The sequence below is a fragment of the Equus caballus genome, chromosome 7, assembly GCF_041296265.1.
Source record: "Equus caballus isolate H_3958 breed thoroughbred chromosome 7, TB-T2T, whole genome shotgun sequence".
In the NCBI taxonomy this organism is placed as follows: Eukaryota; Metazoa; Chordata; class Mammalia; order Perissodactyla; family Equidae; genus Equus; species Equus caballus.
In genome coordinates, this window is record NC_091690.1 from 56,517,595 (window position 1) to 56,543,310 (window position 25,716).

At 43.0% G+C, this 25,716-nt stretch overlaps 1 protein-coding gene across 4 annotated transcripts in view; it reads right to left on the reverse strand.

Moving 5' to 3' along the window:
* Positions 1-4,405: 4,405 nt before the first annotated feature.
* Positions 4,406-25,716, reverse strand: part of FAT3 (FAT atypical cadherin 3) — a 617,178-nt gene continuing 595,867 nt past the window's right edge. For 2 of the 4 annotated variants that reach the window (XM_023645579.2, XM_070273205.1), the window contains 6 exons: positions 19,628-19,781; positions 17,066-17,721; positions 13,467-13,580; positions 11,289-11,348; positions 10,679-10,714; positions 4,406-10,078 (listed from right to left, as the gene is read on the reverse strand). In XM_023645579.2, coding sequence (XP_023501347.1) covers positions 9,456-10,078; positions 10,679-10,714; positions 11,289-11,348; positions 13,467-13,580; positions 17,066-17,721; positions 19,628-19,781 — 1,643 coding nt within the window. In that variant the 3' untranslated portion in view covers positions 4,406-9,455. The remainder of the gene's footprint in view (positions 10,079-10,678; positions 10,715-11,288; positions 11,349-13,466; positions 13,581-17,065; positions 17,722-19,627; positions 19,782-25,716) is intronic. The other 2 variants (XM_023645581.2, XM_070273207.1) reach the window with 1 other exon arrangement.

Below are 25,716 nucleotides of genomic sequence, written 5' to 3' on the forward strand. Positions count from 1 at the left end.
CAGCAAGTTGCTACAGCAGTCTCCAACTTTGGTTTTCCTGAGAATCTAGAGCGGCTGTATGGCTTCTGGAACACAGGGCCAGTTTCATGCATTTGGTAGAGTGAGTTATATGAGTTGCTACATACTCTGTGTAACTATTAGTCGAATTATTACTTGGTGAAACCATTTTGAAGGCAATTAAAATGGGAGAAATGCTCGGACTTAAAAATGGACATACTCTTTGACCTAAAAATTTTCCTTCTAGAAATGTATCCTTCAGAAATCCTAACACACATGCACATCTGCACAAGGATGTTCATGGGAGCATTGTCATTAATATCAAAATATTAAAACAGTCCATCAGTAAGGGCATGATTAAATAAATTACAGAATGACCATGACATGACAAAGAAGGCAGCCATGAAGAAGAATATAGCACTGACCTGCAGAGATGTTTAGGAAAAATTGTTAAGCAAATACAGCAAGTTTCAGGACAATATATAAAATAGGATCCTGTTATGTAACTCCCTCCCATCTACATTTATGTATTTGTACATATACAGGGAATCTTCATTATCTGAACACCTCCAGTTGGGAGGTTGAGTGGAGAAGCAAAAATATTCACACTAAGAAAATACTCACCAATGAATGAACTGAAAACCAGTAAAAATAGTCTCTGCTCCAGAGTCTGTCCCAGCTCAGCACTGGAGTCAGAGTCTGTGCTGCTCTGGCTCTAGCTGATTGCAGGCTCTGTAAACTTAGTGGCAATTCCGTGCAACTGACTCCAAATGAAAGGACACATGTGGCAAAAGCAGCAGGAGTTCATGAAGCCCGAGAAAGCTACATGGGAGAACTGATTTTCTGGAATTCCCGGGGGCCAATGAGGGTCTGGTAGAGAAGAAAACATGTGAAAAGAAAATTATCAGGGAAGACCACAAAAAAGCACTTAACAGAAAATAGTTTGAATATAAAATTTATATTTTTTTACTTTAAAAATGCCCTCTACGCTTTTTTTTTTTTTTTGAGGAAGACTAGCCCTGAGCTAACTGCTGCCAATCCTCCTCTTTTTGCTGAGGAAGACTGGCCCTGAGCTAACAACTGTGCCCATCTTCCTCTATTTTATACGTGGGACGCCTACCACAGCATGGCTTTTGCCAAGCGGTGCCATGTCTGCACCCAGGATCCGAACCGGCGAACCCCAGGCCCCTGAAGCAGAATGTGTGCACCTAACTGCTGTGCCACTGGGTCGGCCCCTCCCTTTCTATTTTTAAAGCAGTGAGTCTGGTTATTTTGGAGTTGGAGGTGGTGTTGGAATGTCAGTTGTAAAGTGAAGGGGACCTTTCATGCTTGGCGTGGATGCCTTTGTACTGTTTCTGTCCCTTTATGAGAAAGTAGTCATCTATTACTTGGAGTAATATTCTAAAAAAACCCAAAAAGTATATTCATAAAGATGTTCCTTTTTAAAAATAAACATATGTTAATATATATCTACATAGAAAATGACCTGAAAGAATATATTCTGCTATAATTTGAGCGATCGTTTCTGGAGATAGGGGTTCTTTATGACCTTCTTTTGCCTGTCTTCATTTTCTCATTTTTATCATGAGCTTGCACTGCTTTGGAAATCAGAAGAAGGAAGGAAGGAGGGAAGGACGGAAGGAAGAAAAGAAGGAAGGAATGAACAGAAGGACAAGAAATTAAAGGAACACTTTTAAAAAAAGTTTTTGAATTTTCTATTTTTAAGCCACTTGTTCCTGCTTGGCTTGTTAGGCTGTTTTAATTTTCGTGCCTGTTTGTTTCAAATTATCGTTTATTGTTAGATATTTGGGTTGTTCCAATTCTTCTTTATTAAAAACAGTATAGAACAGGCATAAGTGGCTGAAAATTAATTAGAATTTAAAAAGCAAAAGAATACAGACAAAAACGGAAGAATTTTGAGAAACTGGGCCAAAATGCTTCAAGATGAATATCTAGGTTGGAAAATGGCTCTGTTGTGCACCAAAACTAGCAGTTGTCCAAAACTAGTGTCTGGAGGTGATACTTTTTGCTCCAGTCACTACTGAATGGCATTGTTCTATTGCCCAGCTTGCATTTACCCAGGATGCTTTGGCAGAACTGTGTTGGTTGAATCCTTTGCTTCCACAGAAGGGCATGTAAAGATTTGAGGAGTGGTACCTTGCAGGCCACATGGAGTGCCTCCCGGAAAACGGAAATTGTTAATGGCTGAGAGTTTGGGCAAACGAGGGAGAGTCCATTTAGTAGAAATTTCAGAAGGATTGTGCAGGGACTAGGATGCTATCCTCTGAAAGGCCTGCTTACAGGGTTGGCCCTTGGCTGGTGTCTGGGAACTTGAATCTTAGGAGGGTTCCTACCCTTTCAGTGTTATTTATGCTAAACACCTGCATTCCTCCTGGGACTCTGAAATTTTGGTACATCCCAGGCAGAGGCTGCTGACGGGAACAGCCTCCAATAAAATGCTGGGCATTGAATATCTAATGAGCTTCCCTGCTTATCAATATTTCATAGCCATGAGCACAACTATATGCTGATTCCTGAGTCCTCCTAGGGAATCATTGAAGCTGGGAGTGGTCCTGGGAACCCCTGATCCAGGCACAGAAAAAGAAAGTGATCTTTCCATAGAGACCTATTTCTAAGCTAGCAACTAGCCCTTTTATCTCAAAGAGCCAGCAGAGAACGAAGATAGGCATAAAAAGTCTTTCTTTTTCCCCTTTACCCAACAGACTTCTTAATGCTACTACTTAATTGACATCTCTGGGATGCTCTACCATTTTTCAGGTGTGGATGGAGATTTAAACGAATTCTCTTGCTGCTAAGGGTGGTCACGTGAAAGACATGGACGTGAGTATTTTCTTGGTACTCAGTTCATGAACACATCACTGTGCTGTTGGGTTGAAAGGTAGGAGACTTCCAGCATTTTCAACACTTGTCTCTCTATCTCTTGAAATCCTTCTCACTGCCATTACTAAATGCACCAAAATGAGGACGGATTTACGAGGTCAAGGGGATTTGGCTGGAGACATCATTGATCGATGTTTTCAATCAAAAACATTTAATGGGGGCGAGTATTTACTGGGAAGTGGGAAACAAAGACAGGTGAAGACATGTCTCTGCCCTTACAGTCACATGGGGAGACAGTGGTGTGCTGGAGATGGCTCATAGTGGCTAGCAAGAGCCGACTCTTAAGAGTCAGGAATTTCGTGAGCTGCTTCACATTACCTCAGTAGCTTGAAATCAGCCATGATAAGAATATTTATACCACGGAAATTGGCTAAGCACTCTTTTTTTTTTTTTTGAGCAAGATTAGCCCTGAGCTAACTACTGCCAATCCTCCTCTTTTTGCTGAGGAAGACTGGCCCTGAGCTAATATCCATGCCCGTCTTCCTCTACTTTATACGTGGGATGCCTACCACAGCATGGCTTGCCAAGCGGTGCCATGTCCGCACCCAGGATCCGAACCAGTGAACCTTGTGCCACCGAGAAGTGGAACGTGCGAACTTAACCACTGCGCCACCGGGCCAGCCCCAATGCTCCTCCTTTTTTATTGGGTTGTTAAGCGTTTACCTGTATACCACTGCGGGGATGGACAAATAACCAGAGGATCATAGCATACCAAACTCTTCCAGCAAAGTAAGGATTTCAACTAAGGAGAAGCTGAATGCCCAGCCAGGGGCTATTCTGCGGGGAGTGGCTCCAGGGCTCCAGGATCCTGGTCAGGGTGGAACAGGTAGATTTTTGCCGCTAGCACAGGCAGGGCCCACTCTAGTGGAGCCCGTGGGCTCGAGGAGGGGCCTTTCTGGGACTGGTGCTCAGACAAGGTTGTTTTCACAGCAGGTCCTGGCCCTCTCTCACCAAGGCAAGATGGAGGGAGTTCCTCCCCTTCTGGAGTCCTTCTTGGTCTCAAGCTAGCTTCTCGTGACGTCACGTCCTTTTTGAAAGATAATTTGTCCCTCCCTCCAACTTTTCTGGGATATATTTTGGCTTTCATTCTATATAGACAATTTTCTAGCCCTCTGGAGGAAAACTCAAGTGCTAATTGTGCCCCAAACTTGGACTTTTTTTTTTTTTTTTCTCTCAGGGAGAGGAGTACTGGAGAAGCTGCCTAGAAGACGTGGGGATGCGGTTAGGAGAGATTTCTGCAGAGGTGGGACTCAATAACCCGTATTTGTCCTAGTCTCCAGCACTGTTTTCATTCTCATCAGGGAAAAACCCCACAGTTATGTGCCCAGTAAGAAGCTGCATAGGATTCCAACACATGTGCGCCAGAATTGATGGAAGTCTTTTTGGAGGCAAGAAGTTTCTGGAAAAAATCCCCATGACCTGCAGACTATGACTGCCTAAGTGCCATGTGTGCAATGAACTGAAGACAAATAAAAGGAAACACTTAAAAAAGAGTCAACACAATTGCTAGTTTCATTTTTTCTTTTTACTTGAAAACTTGTTTTAACCATCAAATTTTGGCAGTTACAAACCTGTACACTGTTGGGTTTTTTTTTGGCTGTCTTTTTTTTTGTTTTTCTTTCATTTTTTAGAAAAAGAACACAAGACTGAATACTGCCAACAGCAATATATGCAGAAACAATCCATTTTCATAAGGGACAAGATCCACTTTAAGTGTTGGCTTTCCCCTTTGCATAAGGTTTGGTGTGTGATGTGTGTGCAAGTTTAGGCGAGTGCACAAGTGTGGGAAGAAATGATATACTTCATTCAGAACCTGAAATGGCAGGAGAATCAGATACTCAGTAACTGGGCAAAACACACTCATTTTAAAAAATGTCAATAAAAACGTTTTCTTGAAAACAGAGAAAGTTAAATGAAAACAGTAGAACCGAAGTAAGGTTACAGTACATTTTGAAATGATTAAAAAACATCATTTTCAAATCTAAAATCCTTTGTGTGTGTGTGTGTAGTTACCTCAAAAGTTTGCAGACCAACAGCATGGATGACTTTGAATTATATTCAACCCCCCCCAAATTAAAGCATCCTGATAGGCATCAAATACAGTATCTACAAAAGCCTGGAAAATTGAAACCATTATATACAATTTTATAAACATTTTAAACACCAAAACATACATCTTTTACAAACCAGCCTGTTTGCAACAGGCAAATTTACAAGACAATCTCTCCGATACAGTGCTTAAAAAGAACTGCTTCCATTTCTGAACACATTTGTCACTTCCCGAAATGCAGTAGTATGGGCTCATAAAATTGTTAAAATAGTAGCAATTCAGGTATTTGTTTGCTGGAAGGGTACTACAGTACATACTAATGGGTCCAAACACGCTCCAAATGACTATATGATTCTCTAGTGCATCCTAAACACCGGAAGAGACTAATTATGGCCTTCGTGTAATATTACATACTTGTAATTATTGCTTTTCATTATTACATAAGGAAAGAAAACCTTATTCTTTTCCTATCTCTTAGCCAGCTGGCTAAATATTAACTGATGCCAAACCCACAAATGGTGACTTCAAACCCTAGAATTATACACTCAGAAGCTTAAAGACACTGTGGATTTGCACCAGAATAATGTGCAGTTGAACGTTGCAGGACAAAACCCAGCAAGAACACAGAACCACCTTCTCACAGACCACACAAAATGATGATGCTGAAGAAATGCCTCTTCGAATCTCCATTTCCCATGGTTTGAAATTAAAAACATAAAACATAAAAGCCTAACCACTTTATCAATATCTGTCCACTGGGAGGGCAGCAGAGTGAAGAGACCAGACAACTATCTGGGCTACCCATGTGAAATGAACACTAGATCTTCCTGAATTATTCCACATGAAAGTGTTTTCTGGGTCTTAAATGATTTATTTTGATAATCTCTTTTCTCAATTCCCCTGACTTTGATTATATAGACACAGCATTAGTGGGGGCTGTGGGTGGGGTGGCGGGGGGAAGTAAGCAGGAGTTGGCTGATGACATATATCTCTTACTTGCTTTTTTCTAGGCTGTGCTAGTGATTCCAAAGGGAAATTCCAGGAAAGTTCCAGCAATGCATCATTAATTCCCTTTCCAGGCCTTCACACTGATTCTGATAGGGCAAACCTCAAAATGCATAGACGTGGCCTATTCATATTACTAAGTCTTCTCCAATGGCATTTCATGAATGGGCAGGACATGAGTACATGGAAAGCTCACACGGAATGGAACTCAGCAGCAAAATATTTGTAGAAGAAAGTGAATAAATTAACCAACTTTATTCATCTCTTACAGCACCATAGCTTCTGCTTACTACATGACAAAGATCAACAGTCCAGCCACTCGCAATCTAACCACAATGTGTGCAATACAAGTAAAGTGCCTACAACAGGCTATGGAAAATGGCTTCCAGGAGGTGGCACATACGTGTTAGAAAAAACAGAAAGACGTTAATTGGTTTAAGCATTTTCCACGTGGTTCCTCATGGTGGAGGGGGTAGGAAGAAACACCAGGACTGGTAGGGGGAAATCAAAAGAGAAACAAAAGTGTACCTAGTGGATAAAATTATAATAAAAGTTTCACTATAACTGATGACTGATCTGAGTTCCATTCTACAATTATCATTCCATCTTCATTTTAGAAAACACTCATTTGGCAAAAGCAGCATTTTGAGAAATGTCCAAAGAAATGTGTGACTTCTGTATCTGCACCCTTCCTAGGGGGCTGCAAGGAAACATGAGATCATGAGGCTGCCAGAGAAATAATCTCCATGAGTTCCCTTTTCTAGAATATTCCAAAGCAGGAATGGTGGGAAGCCAGGAAGTCCCGCAGAAGCAGGCAGATACCACGCCCCAGGCAGTTTAGAGGTGAACAATTTATACAGAAAGAATATTGGCCAAATGGATGGATTTTAGTCCCTTTTTAGCTACTTAACTTTCTATGTGAGCTTGGGTAAGGCCCTTCCCCTCTCTGGGCATGTTTCCTCTTTTTACAAAATCGGAGGGCTGGACAAGCAGATCTGAAAGACCCTTCCACCTCTCTGAATCAGCAGTCATCCCACCTAGGTCCATTTTGGCCTGACTGAAAACCATTTTGTAATCTACAGGGAAATCTAATTCTCCAAAAAGAGAAAAAATATCATGTGTTTAAAAGGTAATGAATCAAAACATAACACAACCTTATCTGGTACACATTTAGCTGCAGAGAAAATCAGGGGAAGATATCCTGAAGAAAGAGGTATTTTATATAGGTCAGAGAAAAGGGTGGGCACAATTTTCTTGGGTGACTTCACAACCGCATTAGGATCTATTTATTCCTTCATTACTGTGTCAGTCAGGCGTTCTCCCTGGAGGAGATGCTGGGTAAGCAGTAGTGACTCACTGGCATTAATCTCATTCTAATATTTCCTGGGGGCAAGAAATGAATTGTTGGTTTTACTTTGATGGTTTTTATGTCATTGCATTATTAAAAGTGGAGCAGTGATTCCATTCTAGACCATTAGTTTGTCATTTTCTCTGTGATTCTTGCAAACGTGCTTCTTACATAAGAAAAATGCCAAAGACTTTCTTCTCAAAAGCAGCCTTAGTGAAATTCATTTATTTCAAGACCACAGTGCAGATAATGCTTCTAGGAGCAGGTCTGACCAAGACACAGCAAGAGGAGAAAAACTGAAAAATCTGTGAAGTATATCTGTGTACTCAGGAAGCTTGAGAATGAAAGGAATCTTTTTACAACGAACTCCAGAAACACTGACTCCTACGAGGAAGTGAATTAAATACAACCGAAATAACTAAAAATATGCCTGAGTGGATGATACACAAACTCAGGACAGTACAATTTACACACCAATGCCATATGTTATCAGAAACTGTGGACACAGATACTTTCATATTAAGCAGATAGTGCAAATATGCATTTATTTACCGTGGCCACTGTGCACACGGCCATAATCTGATTGAAGTAGAAGAGGAAAGTCACTCAATTTGTCAACTTTAAGCTTTGAATATTGGGTTGCTGTATTTCCAGTGGAATGATTCTCTTGTCAGTTTTGGAAACTCACGGCCAAAGTCCATACGTCAGATGGGAGGAGAACCCCAGGGTATAATTAAACACTACACATTTTTCAAGTAAGAGTTTAGTTTTGGAAAATTATAACAAAATACTGTTGTTTAAAAAGCACAGTTTTGCTTGAAGTTAATATAAATGGCCGTACCAAAATAAAGTTAACCGAACTGGAGTAAAATACGGCATTTGGTGTTTCTCTAACATCATAGAGATCAGAGAAATTAGGTCTGCCTTGCTGGCAGGATTTTCAACTCAGTCTATATCCTAGATCCTTCACGTCAGCTTTCCTCAAGAGCAGCCTTATTGAGGGCAAGCACACCTTTGTACATAGGCCCAGACACACACACTATTATAATTTATACACAAGAACTAATCTACTTTCTTCTTTTCTTTAAAGCAATTGCATTTATAATGAATGACGCTACCAATTTAGAATAACATTCAAATTTCATCTGCATTATCAAGAATTGTGATTATCTGCCTGAAAACATTAGAAGTACTATATTTTCTTTTTTCCCCTGAATTTGTGAATTCTGCTTAAACCTCTAAATATCTCTCATTCTACAGAACAATTCCCCAAATGCTACTTTTTTTCTTTTTATTTTCTGATTCTCAGAACAAAGGCCTATTTCTGCAGCAATGTTAAAATTATAGTTACAGCCAGGAATATTTACTAGAAAACACAAAAAACAGATAATCACATTCTTTCTAATGTTCAAACAATGTTAACCTTCTCCCCAACCCACAAAATGGAACCCAAATATCCTCATGTTCTTCTTCATTGATACCCCTCTCAGAGATCATAAAACCCAACTATATTATATCGGATGCTTAACACAAACAAACAAAAATAACTAAGCATACTAAACATGTTACTCAAACCTAATTTTATAGCTGAAAATTGGGCAGCTTATTAAAAAAAATAGAGTTGATTTTAAAGGCTTCAGCCCATTTTCGTTTGTTTAATATTTGTTTCTCTTTCTTTCTGCCTAAGAGACTAACTTTTCTGACAATCATAACTACTATTTTCATTCCCCCCGCATTGGCTCAAAATTACATGCAACAATGCCTCTTTGCTTGTTGCCAGTTATTAATACTGCAGGACTGATGCTGTAACACTTTCCAGGGCACACTGCTGCGCAAAGCCATACAAGACCGACTGTATAAGCTGGTGGGTGAAATTTTTTCCCCTTGAAAAACTCGGCATGCGTTCTTGGTCATGAACACAGGTACATACTGCAAGGGTTATCAGTCACCTCTCAGAAACAATTTCTGCGCCGTTCCTTTTCACCCAACTGGAGTCGAGCTTGCTTGTGACAGTATGCCTTGTTTAGAAGTTCCTAGCGGAAAATACCGCATTTCCTTCTTGCTCAACACACCACTCTCTATGGAGACACAAGCCCAGCCAGTCTCCTTCTCCTTTTCTGTAACAAACAGCACAAAGCCCTTGAAGTGCGTCCTCTACACTTGGGTCTGGTGCTGAGTCTCGATAAAGGGAATGTGAAGGCTGGCGAGGCTGAGCTCTCCCACGCTCTCATAGTCACTCATGGCTACTTCGGAATCGTCAAAGCCGCAGTTCGCTGACACATCTGAGGACGAGGTGCCTCTGGAATTGTGCAAGGATAGAGACACACTGTCTGCTGGGCCTGCTGTCTCTGTGCCCTGGTTCATGCTCACAGCAAAAGTACTAAATTCACAGCTGGCAGGCGGGCCCACCAAATCTGTTTCATTGGGGAATGGGTGAGGAGGAAGGTACTGGCTAGGATGGAACTGGGGCCTTCTCCTGCAGTCTGGGCTCAGCGTGCTGGCCAGGGAGACAGGCTGGGAGGGCGGCAGGGCCTCGTATTGGTCCGGGAAGTCCTCTGGCAGGGGAGGGGGCAGCTGGTCCTGACTCAAGAACTCCTCTTCATGAGGAGGTGGGTACTCGCTGTCGATGTCATAGCCGCCCAGGTAGTAATCGCTCTCCAGCTCCCGTGTGCTGCCCTGGTGTGCAGACCCTCCCTCCTGGTTCTCATAGTTGGGTACTTCTTCTATGTCTGACAGGCGGGCCCCTGGCATCCAGTCAGAGGTGTCCCAGTGATAGGCTGTGGGAGAAAAGCCATGACAGTTAATTTCCTCCAGACTAGAGTTCGGGCAGGGCTCAGAAAGGAGCAGACAAGGGACCTGACATGCAATTAACATCCAAGAGACCCTAAGAAGCCAGGGTCATGTGCATGCTCCTTATAAGGGTCTATTGGGGCCAGCCATGCTCTGGCTCCAAGAGAACAAGGCCAGGGCAACCTGCAGAACCTTCACTTGGCCACGCCCTCCCATAAGCAACGGCCAATGAGGGAATGCTGAGGAAACAGTTCTAGAAGCCATTCTCTCTTCCTAGTCACAGGCTAAGTGCAGAGCCAGGCTGGCAACATGCTCGCAGAGAGAGAGATGCATCAGCCACACTGTGGATGACAGAAGGCAGGGAGATGTGCACACAAATGGATGAATCACACGCGCAGGGGAGAGGCTGGGGGAGGGATGCTGGCAGGACTTTCACCTCCAATACAGAGCACACAAGACACCTGGAACATGCAAAATTCAGGTCAAAGAAACTCAGAAAAGATGGAGGGAGAGGGACAGGGTAAGAATGAACTCAGCAATTCAAAACGCATAAGTAGAATACTATGCTGGGGTCGTGGCGGAGTCACCTCGGTTGTAGTTCTGTCCTTGATCCATGACAGACACTGTTTAAATACAAAGTGAGAAGTAAAACTAACAATCCAAGACATGTGAAGAGGGTAAAACCAAACATTTTAGATGACTTAAAAGACATGCTCCTACTTCTTCCCACTGTTATTTAGGAAATAGAAAGATAACTCTCATCTATACTACGCCCTAATTGTATTAAGTCAATAAGTTACCTGATCGAAATCATTCCCCATCATATTGTGGCTTTAAACAATTTCTTAAATATTCCTAGCTCATAGTAGGTACTCAATAAATACATGTTGAATGTAAGAATGGATTTAGTATTAATCTGGATTCCAAATAATTGGGTACTCTTCTCGTGGAAGGGGTTTTATAAAAACAGTACCCTACATATTTAAAAAATTATACACTACACTTTTTTTTCACAATTGTAAAATTCACTCCAATACCTAGAGAAACACCCAGCATCTCATTTGAAACCATCTATTTACTGCTCCCTCTGCTGCCAGCGGATGAAAATCACCCCTAGTTTAAAGTAACAAGGAAGCAATATTGCTGAAAGGATAAGTCTTGACAGGAACAAATGCTATGGAAGAAAAAAGTAAATACCTTCATTCTCTATAGTGTCAACTACATTGTTGACAAGTTGAATGACAGTCACTATGGATGCTTGTGGCCAGGAAAAGAAGACAGGAGGGAGGGAAGGACAGCTTCAGGTTAGTTATGTATTTTAAACATATCTTAACTTCTTTTAACAACAACAATGGCAAAAATAAAGGCGCAGAATGGAAACACCCAAAGCCTTCCCACCATCTGTCCATTAGGCAATGCTCCAGTGGACAATTTTATCGGGGGGTCCTGGGGCTCCTGGAACAGAAGGGAATGGCAGCAAATCGCAGGCCAGTCCTCCTGAAAGACCTGATTGGCATGGATTGCCGGGTCATAAATTCATACCTCATGGCCTGGTGAAATCAATTTAGGAAAGCAGTGGCTCATCAAGCTCATGCTAATTTCTCATCAGTGACTCCCAAGGCTCTCAGAGGAGGACCTCACTATTCCCGGGGATAATTATTTGTTGGTCAGCTATGCTGCTCCGAATCAAATGCCAGTGATGGAGGATAATCTTTGTAGGACTGATGGCTTCACACTCACAAGATGCCACCTATAGCCTTGACCGACCTGAGGCCCAGCTCCTACAGGTGAGGTGTAGACAGAAGTTAGTGTTCGGCCTCTCGAATAGTTAGAATCTGGGAAGGAAATTTCTGTACTCTGTATGGGTTGCCTTAGCACCTGACATCAGCAGCCTGTGGAGAGGTGATCAAACTCAAAACTAATTTATTGAAAATTCCTAACACTGCCTGCCTTAGTTGGGACCAACCCAGAATGTTAAGCATGAAAGACCAAGTTTGTGACCAAGCAGAGCCCGTGAGAACAGTCAACCAGCAGCTGGAGCTGCTGCCTGGAGTTGGGAAACTACGTGTTCTTGGGTGTTTCTGTATAAGATGCAAACCAGTGACAGCTTTTCTCCTGGCTGGGGATGAGCAAGGGAGTAAGCACCAAGGCAAACAGAGCTGGAGGCATGCCCCTGACCTTTTGAGAATGGTTAGAAGAAATCCACTGTGATGTGGTCTGTTATCCCAGCAGTCAGATGCACCAAGGCTCCTGCACCTCTTGGGAGGGCCAGGTATCGGGGAAGGAGGTGGGAGACGTGGGGGTGGTGCTGATGAAAGTGGACTATTTTACCTCCATGATTGCATCTATGGTTTCAGGGCTCACCTGTTACTGTATTTATCTGGGGGGCAAAGACTATGTCATTTTCTTTTTGTACTTCTGGGTACAAAAATCCCCAGTGTGGGGGTCAGCCCACAGGAGAAATTCAGAAGGGTTTATGGGTTGAATGATTCCATAAATTAATACATATTCAATTTTTGCCTACTGCTGATAAATGGGAAAACGACAAAGTACAAACTAAGGTAAGGTCACCTGTCTCTGTGGATGATTATTTGAAATTATTCTTGGTTCACTACCATATGGTAAGCTTTCACTGTTTTATGACCATTTCTTCCCTCCTCCTCTATCCTGGGGAAACCCCCCATCCTCCAAAGCTGGTTCCTCAGCTCAGAAAACCCAGTCCAGCACTGGCACCTTCTCCATAAACATAAGTTCTCAAGAGGTGGAGATAACAGCTTTGGAGTGTCAATAAGGTCCACGAACCACATGGGATTGCGTGCAGCATTTTGGGTATATGTGCATTTTTCTAAGGAGCTGACCCACAGTATTTAATAGATTCTCCAAAGGCCCATGATCCCAAATGACTATAAGGGGGATTCAGTTGAATGAAGATGCCATTTCTATGAGAAGGAGGTTCTATGGGAAGGAGGTCTGGCCTCTGAACTAATTTCTAATGGTAGGGAGGGTGGATGTAGAAGGAAGAGTGAAGAGATCATCATCAGTAAAATAAAAAAAGAAATCACACTGCTTGCTAGAGAGTATCACTTGGGATGAGGTGGTTCCATCATGTACCAAATCAAAGATGACGTATTACTGAAGCTCTGGGAGAACTCTGTCAACCTCCGACACAGATCCCTGGGCCTGCTCACAGCTGCAGCTTAACAGCTGCTCCTTCAGCAATGACACCCAACAATGGAGTCAACGGAAAAGCTGGTGAACACACTCAAAAGTCCATGATCAGGTCAAGAAACAAAACCAGTCACATCACCTTCCTCTGAACTCAGCAGAGGAAACAGAACCCGCTCGAGGGACGGAACAAACTCAATGACTTCTTACCATTGTCATCGCCAGAATCCGACTGGAAGGAGCTCAAGGACTGAACTTCAGAGTTGCTGCCTTTATTGCTGCCTGCAAAGCAGGTCACTTCTCCCGGGTCATCAACCCCTTTGTCTTCATGTACAGACAGAGAGAGAGCAGAAATGACGCCGGTTACCTTGTGCATATTTCCAGCCCTGTCCCACCCCCGTCCCCACCAGAGTTCACTTCTGGGGGCTCTTTCATTTGCTTAGAGAAAATAATTTAGCTTCACAATAGAAAATTGATCGTGCCATTGGGGGCAAAGGTCTGTCAATCAAGTGATTTACATTATGGATTTGAAACCCTTAACCCGTGGTAAATGAGCTTCCAAATAGCTGACAGCTGAAAGTAACTGTTCTCTTAAACTGAAGTGAGTAAGTGAAGAGTGAAACGAGGATGAAGTGGCTGGGCTGCTCTTTGCCATTCAGAGTTAATTTAAATCATTTACATGAACCAATGTGGTGTCAACACCAGGTTAAATGAGATTACTTTTAAAATAGGGGTATAAATATTTTATAGGCAAGAATGCCATTAGATTTACCCAAACTTCCCTCTCTCGGGAGTGAGCGGCGTTCTCAGATTTGCCTTCTAGAGGGCAGCATCACATCATTTTTAGGAATGACAGCGTTCTGCACCGTCTGGTAGAAGGGCAGTCAGTGGTATAGAGATGCTCTTTTCCACAGACTTCTTCCCTCTTTGCTGTACAAAATGCCTGAACAACACACTCACACACATGCACACACACAGGCTACTTCATTGATGGACTAAAGGAAGCAATAAAAACAGCCCATGTCTTGAAGTTGTCAAGTGAAAAATGAATTAGTCGCCCAGAGATTGTCTCGCCAGCTAACTCTGCCTTGCTTAACAAAGAAGGAAATGTATTCAATAAAAACCCAGCAATACTTTGGGGGGAAATGTGAGTTTTGGCCTGAGGTGGATTCTGGAAATAAAGCTGTCACATTATGAAGCCAGGGGAGGGAAATGATCAAATCACCACGTAACGTGATGGTATGAAGACATGGTGACTTGTGCTTAAGCGAAGAGCTCGTCTTCGTGGCCACAGAAATCACTGTTTCTTCCAAATGGCTGATGTCAGTGGCAGGCACTGTGGCTCTGAATCTGCTGTCAGATGCTGAAGCCACAGCAAAACCAAGAATTGGATAAACCACTGATACAACTGGAGAAATTCACCTCCCAAGAGCCACAGCGCAGAAAATACAAAGATGTGCCTTGGCAAAGCACAAGGTGGGCACCAGGCTTAGCCCTGAACACAAGGGAGAAAATGGCAAATGACCCCTCTGCCCCTCGCCCGTGAATACAGTGCTGTGCATAAAACTCCTTTCTCCACTCCTCCATTTATTCAACCCCCCCTTTTATTTCATTGCTAACTAGAAAAGAGCCTTTCTACTAACTAGTGGATTGGCAAGGCTATAGTAAAGTCTAACTCTATAGATAATTGGAGAGGGAATATATTTATATGATTAAAATCCAAGGGCAACCGCTTAAAACATAAGTGTGTCTACAGAAAGACAGAGTCAGCAGACAGTGTAGCTGGGGCGGCCCTAGACTAGAATAGAGGCCCTCCTCTATCATCAAGAGATCCCCTCTCTCTCACGTCCCTCTCCGGCCTTCCTCCTAAAGCTCCCAAGAGCAGTCTTGGTAAAAGCATAAGCTGTGGACCCTGATGCCCCAGGTTTGAATCCTCACCCCTCCTTTTACTAGTTACTTGCTCTCAGGCACGTTCTCTCACCTGTTCACTACTCCAATTGGTGCCCATGTGGGGCAGCTGTGGGGGTTTAAGGAGATGATCCAGCAGATAGCAGTGGTGGCTTTTTATGTTCATCTGCTGCCTCTGTTTTCTCATCAAATCTCTTCATCCTTAACCCTTGCATTCTGGATTCTGTCTTCATGACTCACTGAAACGCTCCTGAGATCACTAAGAATCTTCTAGGCGTCAAGTGCAGTATTTTGTTTTTAGCCTGTGTCCTTGATGGTTTTACAGTACTCAACCCTGCTGACCTTATTGATGGTCTTAGCTTCTGCACGGCTGCCTTTTCTTCTTTCCCTGCTCTCTCTTCGTTGGCACGAGTTTGTCTCCCTTCCTGCCCCTCCTCTCTGCCCGCCTCCCACCTGTAGGCATCTCTGGTTCTTTTGGAGGCCCAGTTTGATCACCCTCTCTCTGCTCTTGTTCCGTTAGTGAGCTGATCCTCCTGGAGATTCATCCACCCTGCAGGCAGATGATGTCCAAACTTTTGCCTCTAGCCTCACCCTCCTCCTGAACAACAGAGCCAGACATACCTCAGGTGACCTCTTATGTGGCCTCTCCACTGATCACGCTGCTTCCTGCTTCTGGAAGGCCTTCTCCAATAGTTTCCTACCAAAATCTCACTCAGGCTTAAAGACACCAGTAGAAATGCCCCCTTCCTCCAAGAAGACACCCTTTATCTCCTCGGCTGCATATGCTCTCTAGCTCCCTTTGAAACCTGCCTCTCCTCACCCTCTACCCCAACATATATCACAGTACTAGAAACCCAGTCTTTGGAAACTCCCGCTACCCAGGGCATCTCTGCTGCTGCTCAAATACAAAGCCATTTGGCCTCATTAAAAGTCAAAGGATACAACAGAGCTTGCCTTAGTTTCATCTTGACCGATGTTGGGGCAGGGAAAACAATCACCTGCTCTCATCCCTAGATGCTCATAGAGGCCATCTAACTGGTCTCTCTGCTTTCTTCCCTCTTTGGTCCTGTTTAGTCTCTTCTTCACAGATCAGTGAGAGCCATATTTTAAAAATGTAAATTAGATCATGCCACTTACCTGCTTAAAACCTGTCCTAGTGTTGCTGTTAAAATGCAGCCACTCTCCCCTGTGGCTCACCAAACTCCAACTACATCCCTGTGTTCTTCAGCATGCCAAGGTCTTCCCTACCCCAGGGCCTTTGCACACGTGGCTCTTCCCTTTGCCTAGAGTACTGCTGCCTGAGGCCAAAAGGGGAGGGAAACACCACCATCTGGCCTGGGCCACTTTTCCTGCCTGTGGTTCACCCTTATGTTTCATGGACCCTGCATTCCAGCCACATAGAATAACTAGCTTTTCTTCTGATCATGTGGGTCCTTCTATGCAGGATGCCTTCCCTTCCCCAGACCTTTAATCCACCATGGTCCAACTCAAATGTCCCTCTGCTTCCCTCAAGTCTTCCCCCTAAGGCTAGAGATACCCTCTTCTTCTGACCTCCCAGAGCACACTTTCTGTACAGCACTTTTGCAGCTATGCTGCTTGCATCACGGCCAGTGGTACCCTACCGTGAGAAGAGCAGGGGTTTTAGTCTGACAGCTCTGGATTGGAGTACCTCTTACTAGCTGTGTGACCTTGGGCACCTTTGTATGCTCTCTGAGCCTCATTGTCCCCATCTGTAAATGGGGACAGGAACCAGGGGAATTTTTCAGGGCTGATGTGAACACTCAATGTCAGAACGTGTCATAATGAATGCTCTGTCCCTGCGGGTTCTCTCTCCCTCTCCTAATTTCCTTCCAGTAAATACCAGCGGAATAAACAACGGTGCATTACTACTGCCTACTCACTTTCAGTTCCTGCATCCCAGCCATTCTTGCGGATGGAATCGCAGTCAGAGCGGCAGGGAGACACGGCAGGGAGGTTGGGGGCCACGCTGCACACAACCACACCCCGCCTGGCTGTCAGGATGCGTGGTGACTCAGGGTGAAACGTGGTCATCTCCTGGTGCTCACTCCCCAGCCCGTCCACGATCTTATCCAGGTTGCTCCTGGAGTCGCTCTGGAAGCACGGGGTGTAGGCCATGGGGCGCACAGGCACCTGCGGGGGCCCCACCTCCTGGTAGACGTTGCGGCCATCCCCGCCGCCCCGCAGGTTCCGGAACGGGATGCCGTTGCTCTTGTTGAGCAGCGCGGCCGTGGCGGGGTCCTGCACCAGCGTGATGTTGTTACGGGAGTAGTTCTTGCGGAAGACCTTCTTGCGGAAGACGATGAACAGGACGATCAAAATGAAGATGACGAAGAGGACCACCGCGATGCCAATGAGCTCCTCCTTCCCCACATAGGAGTGGCCGGCCTGGATGTTGGGCACCACCACGGGGCGCAGCCCGCAGTACTGGCCCACAAAGCCCGGGGTGCAGTTACAGAGGAAGGAGCCAAATATGTTGACGCAGGAGCCCCCGTTCTCACACTCCTCCCGCTCGCACTCGTTGACGTCCTCCTCACACCTTCAGGATGAAACACACAAGACGCCCCTCTCAAACATCAGGACCTGTGGACGCAGGCTTGTATGTTGGAGCTCGATTTAAAACTGAAGTGTTTAAAAGAAAATAAAACCCCTAAAGGGTACATGAAGCATGACAAAAATAGTGTGAGGGTGTGTGCCTGCCGGGAGGTGAGTGGGCACCTTAAGGAGGTAGCCTGAGTCAGCATCAGGCATGAAGGTACTTCTCCCCCACGATCTCTCCCAGATATTCTGACCCGACCCGGGGAAGGGAGGGAGAAGCTGTCGTGGGAGAGAAGAGAGGGAGCAGAAAGAGAAAGAACAACAGATGCTGTTGAAGAGATACTTATCTCCAAATCTTCAGGAAGATGCATTTCAGAATTTAAAATTTTGCAATTTTAGAAATTACATACAGTACATATCTTTCATATTATGTAAAATACCCATCCCACCGCAGGAACGGGTGGTGGCATAGGACCCATAATCAAATACACCAGCGTTTCTACGGTAAAACATATGGATATTCACGCTAAATGAGAGACGTAAAGACTAGAAATAGCCTCAGAGTGGTTTTGGCTGGTTTTGCCACCAAATTAGTTTGCCACTAATTTATCTTCAATCCTTTTAGTTCTCAGAGCTTTTAGGATGGTAGAATTGCAGATAAAGAGCTGTGAAGCTATATACCATATATAGAGTTTCCTGAGAGGAGAAAGTCTTTGGTCCTGACATTTTCCTCTAGTGGTTACAGTAATTTTTGGTCTCTTTGGGGCGGGGGGGGGGGGGGGGGGGGGGGAGAGGGGGGGCGGTGGTGGGTACTGGGCATATGTGGATGGGTGAAATGCTACATATCCACATATCTTCCAGATTCTACACTTATGTTAAAGCTAAAGCATATTATCAGGAAAAAATGACCAAAGCATTCTAATGAAAAATAATTAAATCAATTTGATTCCCTTTAAAGCAATCCATGACTTGCTTTGAGTATAATTATGAACAAACATTTGTCTTAGTCTTTCTTAGTTTAACATTTGAAAGCATAGACCTTTTTTCCTTCACTTTCCTCTACATCAGCAATTGTTCTCTTATGCTCATTTACAAGGCCCGATCACCTCTATCTTTGATAATCCACCTTTTAAAATGTAGTCAAACGGCCCTAATTTGAGCAGATTGAGGCCAGGTCAGCCGGAAATTAGTCAGAATCACAGAGTATTTAAAAATAAATGCAGCTTTATTACTTTAAATTACATCCAACGATTCAAAGTCGGCTAAGTATTTCCTGGTAGAGTCCTCAGGAGATTTGCCTTAATGAATATATAAGACTGATCTGTAATTGGAATATCACTTGCTTGAGATTACATATATATACTTCTGAAACCATCAAGGATGGCTGAAAGTGGCGTTTTCCCAAGAATTTAAAACATTCCTTTTCCATTTGGCTGACACTTTAATTTCTCTCATTTCTTGGGGGACAAAGGGTTTACAAAGGAAAGCTAAGTTTTAGTTTTTCAGAATGGTCATAAAACGCTAGGCAGTACAGACCAGTTGATGAGTTCCACGGAAATGGATAATATGTCTGCCTCAGAATTATACTGGAAAGATTAGGGGTCATAGAGGACTTTCTTTAAAAGAACTGTTTTCCTGATTACAGGACACATGGTAATTACATAAAAATTTGAACATATAGAGAAGTATGAAGTAAAATATATAAATTATCCATAACCCCACTACCCAGAGATAATCCCTGGTAACATTTTAGTCACTTGTAAGCACTCTTCATATAAAGATATTAATTAACCCTTTGCCTGTCCTATTAGTGGTAAACATTTTACCCCAGTTAGTTCTTTTTCCCGTTTTGTTTTCTTAGCAACAAGAAGCAGTGTAGAGAAAGACTGTTGCATAATCTCACTCACGTGACTCCAGTGAGCCCAGCTTTGCAGTTGCAGATGAAAGTGTTTCCTATTGGGTCGCAGGAGCCTCCGTTTCGGCAGGGGTTTGGGAAGCAGGCTGTGATCTCCGATTCACAGTTTCTCCCAGTGAACTGTGAGAGGCAGGTACACTGATAGCCTGGGGAAACAGAGGACCTCATGAGCCATGACGCCACTGGTAACGCTCAGAGTGCATGGGTAGCCATAATGTGTCCTCCTAATTCCTTCTGAGCCAAATCTTAGGCAAGGCCCAAATTCCAAAGACAATTGACCTGACATAGACCTGGCAACTTATTATACCACTCATTGTAATATATTACCATATTATAGAACACACCCACTGACACCATGACAGTTTCAACTGCCATGGCTACAGCAGGATATAACCAAATGAGGAAAGAAAAGAGGTGGCACCCTTGCGCTTAAGAAAAGCCTGCCTATTTCCCCGAAGAACTATGAATTTTCCTCCCCTTCATTACCCAGACTCCTTATAACAGCTGCTTAATCACCCCAGGAACTGAGAAGTTGATTTGTGAACATAGTTCCCACTTCTCCATTCTTTGGTCGTTGAATAAAGCTTGTACTGTTGAATGCTCAGCTTCAGTTTTGTTTCAAATCTGTGACACCAAACAGAAAATAACCCTCCGAGGAAGAAAAGGGCTGATTGTAGGCTCAAGTCCCACCAGAGGGAAACAAAATTGGCAACAGTACCACCCTCATTTCATTAGAACACATTCTACAGTAGCTTCCCGAGAAGGAGTTTCTAGGAGGTAACATTGTGAGACCTTGCATAGCTGAGCATGTCTTTATTCCACCCATATGCCTCTTTGATAGATCGTGTATGGAATTCTAAGCAATTCCCTCCGTGTTACTTTTGAGAAATCCAAAGTTGTTTTGGTTCCTGAAGTTTGTATGTGACCTGGTTTCTTTTCCTCTCTAATAGCTTGGAGAATCTTCTCTTGCTCCCAATTTTCTGAGATTTCACAATGACGTACTTTAGAGTGGTTATTTCAACCAATACTGGGTATTCATGGACCCTTGCAATCTGGAAATTCTTGTCCTTCAACTCTCGGGAAGTGTCTTTAATTATTTCATTGATGACTTCCTTTTGTTTCTTTTCTCTGTTCTGTCTTTATGGAACTTTTATGGTTGGAGCTCAGATTAGATCTTCCTTTATCTTTCTTTCTTATATTAGATCTCTGTGGGCTTTTGCTTTACTTTCTGAGAGAGTTTCTCATCTTTGGAAACTTTTATTAAGATGTCATTTTCCAAGGGCTCCTTTATTTGTTCACTGAGGGTTTTTTTCCTTTCCTAAACACACAGCAACTTGCTCCTGTTTTGTGGTTACAATATCTTCTCTTATCTCTTGGAGGATATTAATAATATCTTTATGTAGTTTTCTCCCTGTAGAATTTCCTCGAAGTTGCTTTTCTCTGTTTCTGTGTTTGGGTCTCTGTGATGGTAAATTTTTTGTGTCAAATTGACCAGGCCTAGTTGTTGGTCAAACACTAGTCTAGATGCTGCTGCAAGAGTATTTGTGGATGTGATTAACATTTACTATCAGATGATTTTATGTAAAGCAGATTACCCTCTGTAATGGGGGTGGATCTTATCCAATCAGTTGAAGGCCTTAAGAAGAAGGAATTCTGCCTCAAACTGAAACATAGAAATCTTGCCTGAGTTTCCAGCTCCAAGGATTTAAAATTCAAGACTGCAAAATCAACTCTTACATGAATTTCCAGCCTGCTGGCCTGCCCTAAATATTTCAGACTTGCCAGTCCCCACTATCCTATGAGCCAATTTCTTAAAATCAATCAATCAATCTATCTATCTATCCATTCATCCATCCTATTGTTTCGTTTCGCTGGAGAACCTTAATACATTTTCTATCTTCCAAATTAGAGGATGTCCTTCCTTATCTCGTAATCCTGGTTTATCAGCTCATATTGAAGAGTGTGGTTATGGAACACTAGAAATCTGATGGGCAGCTCTAAGCACATGAATGGGGCTCATCAACTACGATACTGTGTCACTACCTTTGGGTTGGTCAATTTCCCCAGTAATGATCCTTATCACCGACCCAGAGGGAGAGTGAAGGCCTGGTTTCTAACACTCGGGGATTGAGAGGTGATAGAGGAAGGGTGGTTGTGGGTCTCAGCATCCAGCAAGCACATCATATTTACTTTACTCAATACATACTGTAAATAACCATCCTCACTCTTATTTGAAAGGCTCATCTCTGCTCCCCAAATGGTCAATGACTGATGCTGGGATTTTAGAGAATTTTCTCTATAGACACAAGATAGTTAATAATCTATAGATTGAAATAGTGTGTGCTGTCGTAGATGCTTTACTGAATCCACACTACAGAGAACTCTCATGTATAGGAGGACATTAGGATTGTGTGTGGGTTCAGAGAGAGAAGGACTTATCTTCAGGAGGCAGGTACAGAAGGAAAGAAATCTTTACATTCCTAAGAGGAGTGCACTGTGTAGGTCCAGCCTTCCCAGCACCAAGAAACATTGAGGGCCAGAGATTGAGGCTCAGAGAGAGACACAATACTCTTGAATGCAATCTCAATGAAATGCCAGGGAACTAACTTATAAGTAAAGACCACTGTTGATGCAAACTGTGTCCAAAGATGGCCAGCCTGAAATCTGTGGACAGGGTGTAGTAGTCTGAGGTATGCTTGCTTCAAATCATGCTGAGGTGGGGTTATTTTTTTCCAATTTGGGAAGTTGCTCTTCTAAATGGAACTGCGGATTGCCGCAGCAGTTGCGATTGGGAAAAATGCTTCTTTATGTCACCTGGCCAGTCCTTGGCTAGGATGGCATGCCATTTAGAGGTTGAGTGACTTGTGAGGATGAATTCGATTCCTTTGTAGACTAAAGAGAGGGGCGGGACAACCACAGTACAGGACTCCGGAAAGCATGTCAGTGAGGAGGAGGAAGGGAAGTTAGAAGGGGAATCTAAGGCAAGGTGGGTCAGCTCAGGGACCACTTCTTCCTCTCCAGCTCCTATTTGGCATGCTTCTGGCAATTTCTCAAATAAAACTATAGCAGAAGCAGCTGAGGGCAAGGGAGGGGCAAGGAGAGACTGGCTGGAAATAAGGGACATTTGAATCACTATCATGGAAACTGGATTCTAATGAGGGTTGTGGGGTTTGATTTCTTTGATTTGATGTCTCTGTGCTTTGGAAAATCAGAATTTAAAATGAGGCACTACCTCTAATGCCCTATTTTACTCCCACACATTTCCTGCATTTTGTCATTTTCATTATCTTTTGTGGGATATCTAGTGCTACTTGAGGCAACAGCCAGCCTGACTGATGAACCTATTCACTGACTGAGTGCCTCAGCAACAGGCAGTGGTGTGCTGGAGCCAGCTCACACAGGGTCGTGAGAGCTGACTGTGAAACATTCTGGAGTTCGGCAGGCCTGTTATTAAACCACTGGTAGCCTGACGTCAGCCATGGTGGGAGTATTTACACCACAGAAATTAGTGAACACTACAGATCAGGGCTTTTATTTTTAGAGAGCTGGTTTACCAGCACACCTGTGGAACAGGGACTATGGCAGTCACTGAGGACACAAAGACAGGAAAACACCATCTACAAGCAGAGAGGTAAGTACAAAAATACCATGATAGCAGAGGGTGTGATGAGCGCAAACAGTGGGGACATTGGACCAAGGCTGGAGAAAACCATGCATGACTGAGGAGCTCTGTTCTACATCTGAGAAAACTTGCTGTCCATTTTGAAGATGATAATAATGATGATGACAATAGCTAACACTTATATGATATTTATTATGTGCTATGAACAATTCTAAGCATTTTATATATGTTAACTCATTTAATTCTCAAAACAAGGCTATGACAAAGCTACTACTATTATTATGCCCATTTTATAGATGAGGAAATTCGGGTCCAGAGAACATCATTACTTATTCACAGTCATGAAGCTAGTGTGGATCTGAACCCCAGCAGTCCGGCTCCAGAATCCGGAACTGTTCAGTATTATCCTGAATTGTATTTTTAACAACCACACTTTATGATACTCTCTTTCTGGATTCCTGTTTATCAAAAAGCAAACTGTCTAGGATCTGCTCTCATGATCTCTTTACCATGAGGTAAAGGAGGCAGAGACCCTTTGGGAGAAATCTTGCTTTTATAAAGAACTTTAAATTTGGAGGAGTTTTTATGTTAACAAGATGAGAAGAAAAAGCAATTGGATTTTTTTTAAACAAGTGGTCAGATTTTTTTTTTAAGTGAAAGAAGAGTGATATCTATTGTTTGCCTCTGTGAAAGAGGCTTGTTGATCAAAATTAACCTGTTCCCACAAAGTATTATTTATGATCTCATTATCCTGGTCTGGGCCCTATTATAATAATTTTCATTATATCGATAAGTCTGCCCCAATGATACTGAGTGACCTAATGCATTACTGGTTTAAAATCACTTTCAGCCATTCTATGAAGGATCAGAATAATCCTATAAAGGAAAAATAAGAGGCCCCATTACCATCCCAACTCCATGGGGTGTTAGAGAGGTTAGTGTTTATTCAAAGATGCTTAGCTAGTAAATGACTGAATTTGAACTGGAATCCAGGCTTCCAGATCCTCAGCTCTTTCCACAAGACTGTATTGGCACTGGAACTTGTCAGTGAGTCAGAACTCACTACTTTCTAGGAATAAGAAGGAGGGCTCATAGTTACTCCCTACAATGCTCCAGGGAGCGATGAGAGACATTGAGATGGACAGCATCAGACATCCCTCCTGGGAGGCAGATAATCATTAAATAATAAAGATAATAACATAATAAAGTTTCTGCTCTTCCCGAGCATTACCATATGTTGATATAAAACACAAATAAAGGGAACAGAATTTTAAGAGATATCCAGGTATTATTTGATCACAAATAATAATTTAACTTTTGTAAATGTAAAAAAAAACATAAAATTCAGTGGGTAATCTTAAAGTCTTATTAAAAACAGTAGATTTTTTTTTCTGGGTTGAAGGAGAATGAGGAAATCATTCGCAACAATAACAGCTTATTATGTGCTAGGAAAAACGCTAAGAACTTTCTATGCATTATCGCATTTAATTCTTGACAACAACCCTATGATGTAAGTACTGTTATTATAGCTATTTTATAAATGAGAGAACTGAGGCTTAAATAAGATGGTTTGCCCAAACTTACACAGTCAATAAATGGCAGATGCCACTTTATACCAGTTCCCAGATTTAAAAAAGACAATCATCCTCCTAGCATTGAGATACACATTAAAAAACAAAACAAAACAAAACAGAAACAATGTCACAGCTTCTCTCCCCTCAAATCCTGGCAAAATGAGAAGTGTATTTTTAAGCCTTGCCTCAAAGCTGTGCTCTTGTTTACAATCCTTCTAGTGAATGTGGATGCAGATGGTTTTGAAATCTGCATCCAGATGAACTTAAAATGCCCCCTCTCCTTGCTCAAAGAAGAACATTGCAAAAATCTAGTAAATGCAGAAATACAAATGGTTTGAGCAATTGTAGAGTGAATTTGGGCTGTATGGGCAAATAATGAAGATAATTCCTATCTTACTCCTTTGACGACTTAGGGGTTTTCCAACCTGATTCATCCAGGTAACGGCCTCACCCTGGCCCTGCACGCTGGGTGTAGGTGAACATCATTCTCATCGGGTTTGGCTGCCCTGATAAGGGAGCGTCGGCCTGCAGCACAAAGGTGGAAGTAATGACGAATGTGCAACTAGCACTTGGGATCTGAAGTCAGCATCAACCACTGTGCTTGCTGAATTATGAATTTCATTTAGAAACTCCCAGAACTTACACGATTTTGGGAGGCCAGCTGCGATGTGGTGAGGCCCTGGACACAAGTGTAAGTCCTGGCTGTTACCCACCGGCTGGATGTGATCAAGGCAGAGCCGCCTGACCTCTAGGAACCTCCCTATTTTTATCTGATAATTAAGCCTCACTAACTCCACTTCACAGAGGATGATAAGGTTTCTGAATTCGTTAACCACAACGCAGCACACAAACACTAGGTGCTTTATTGTTGTAATTCCTGTAATG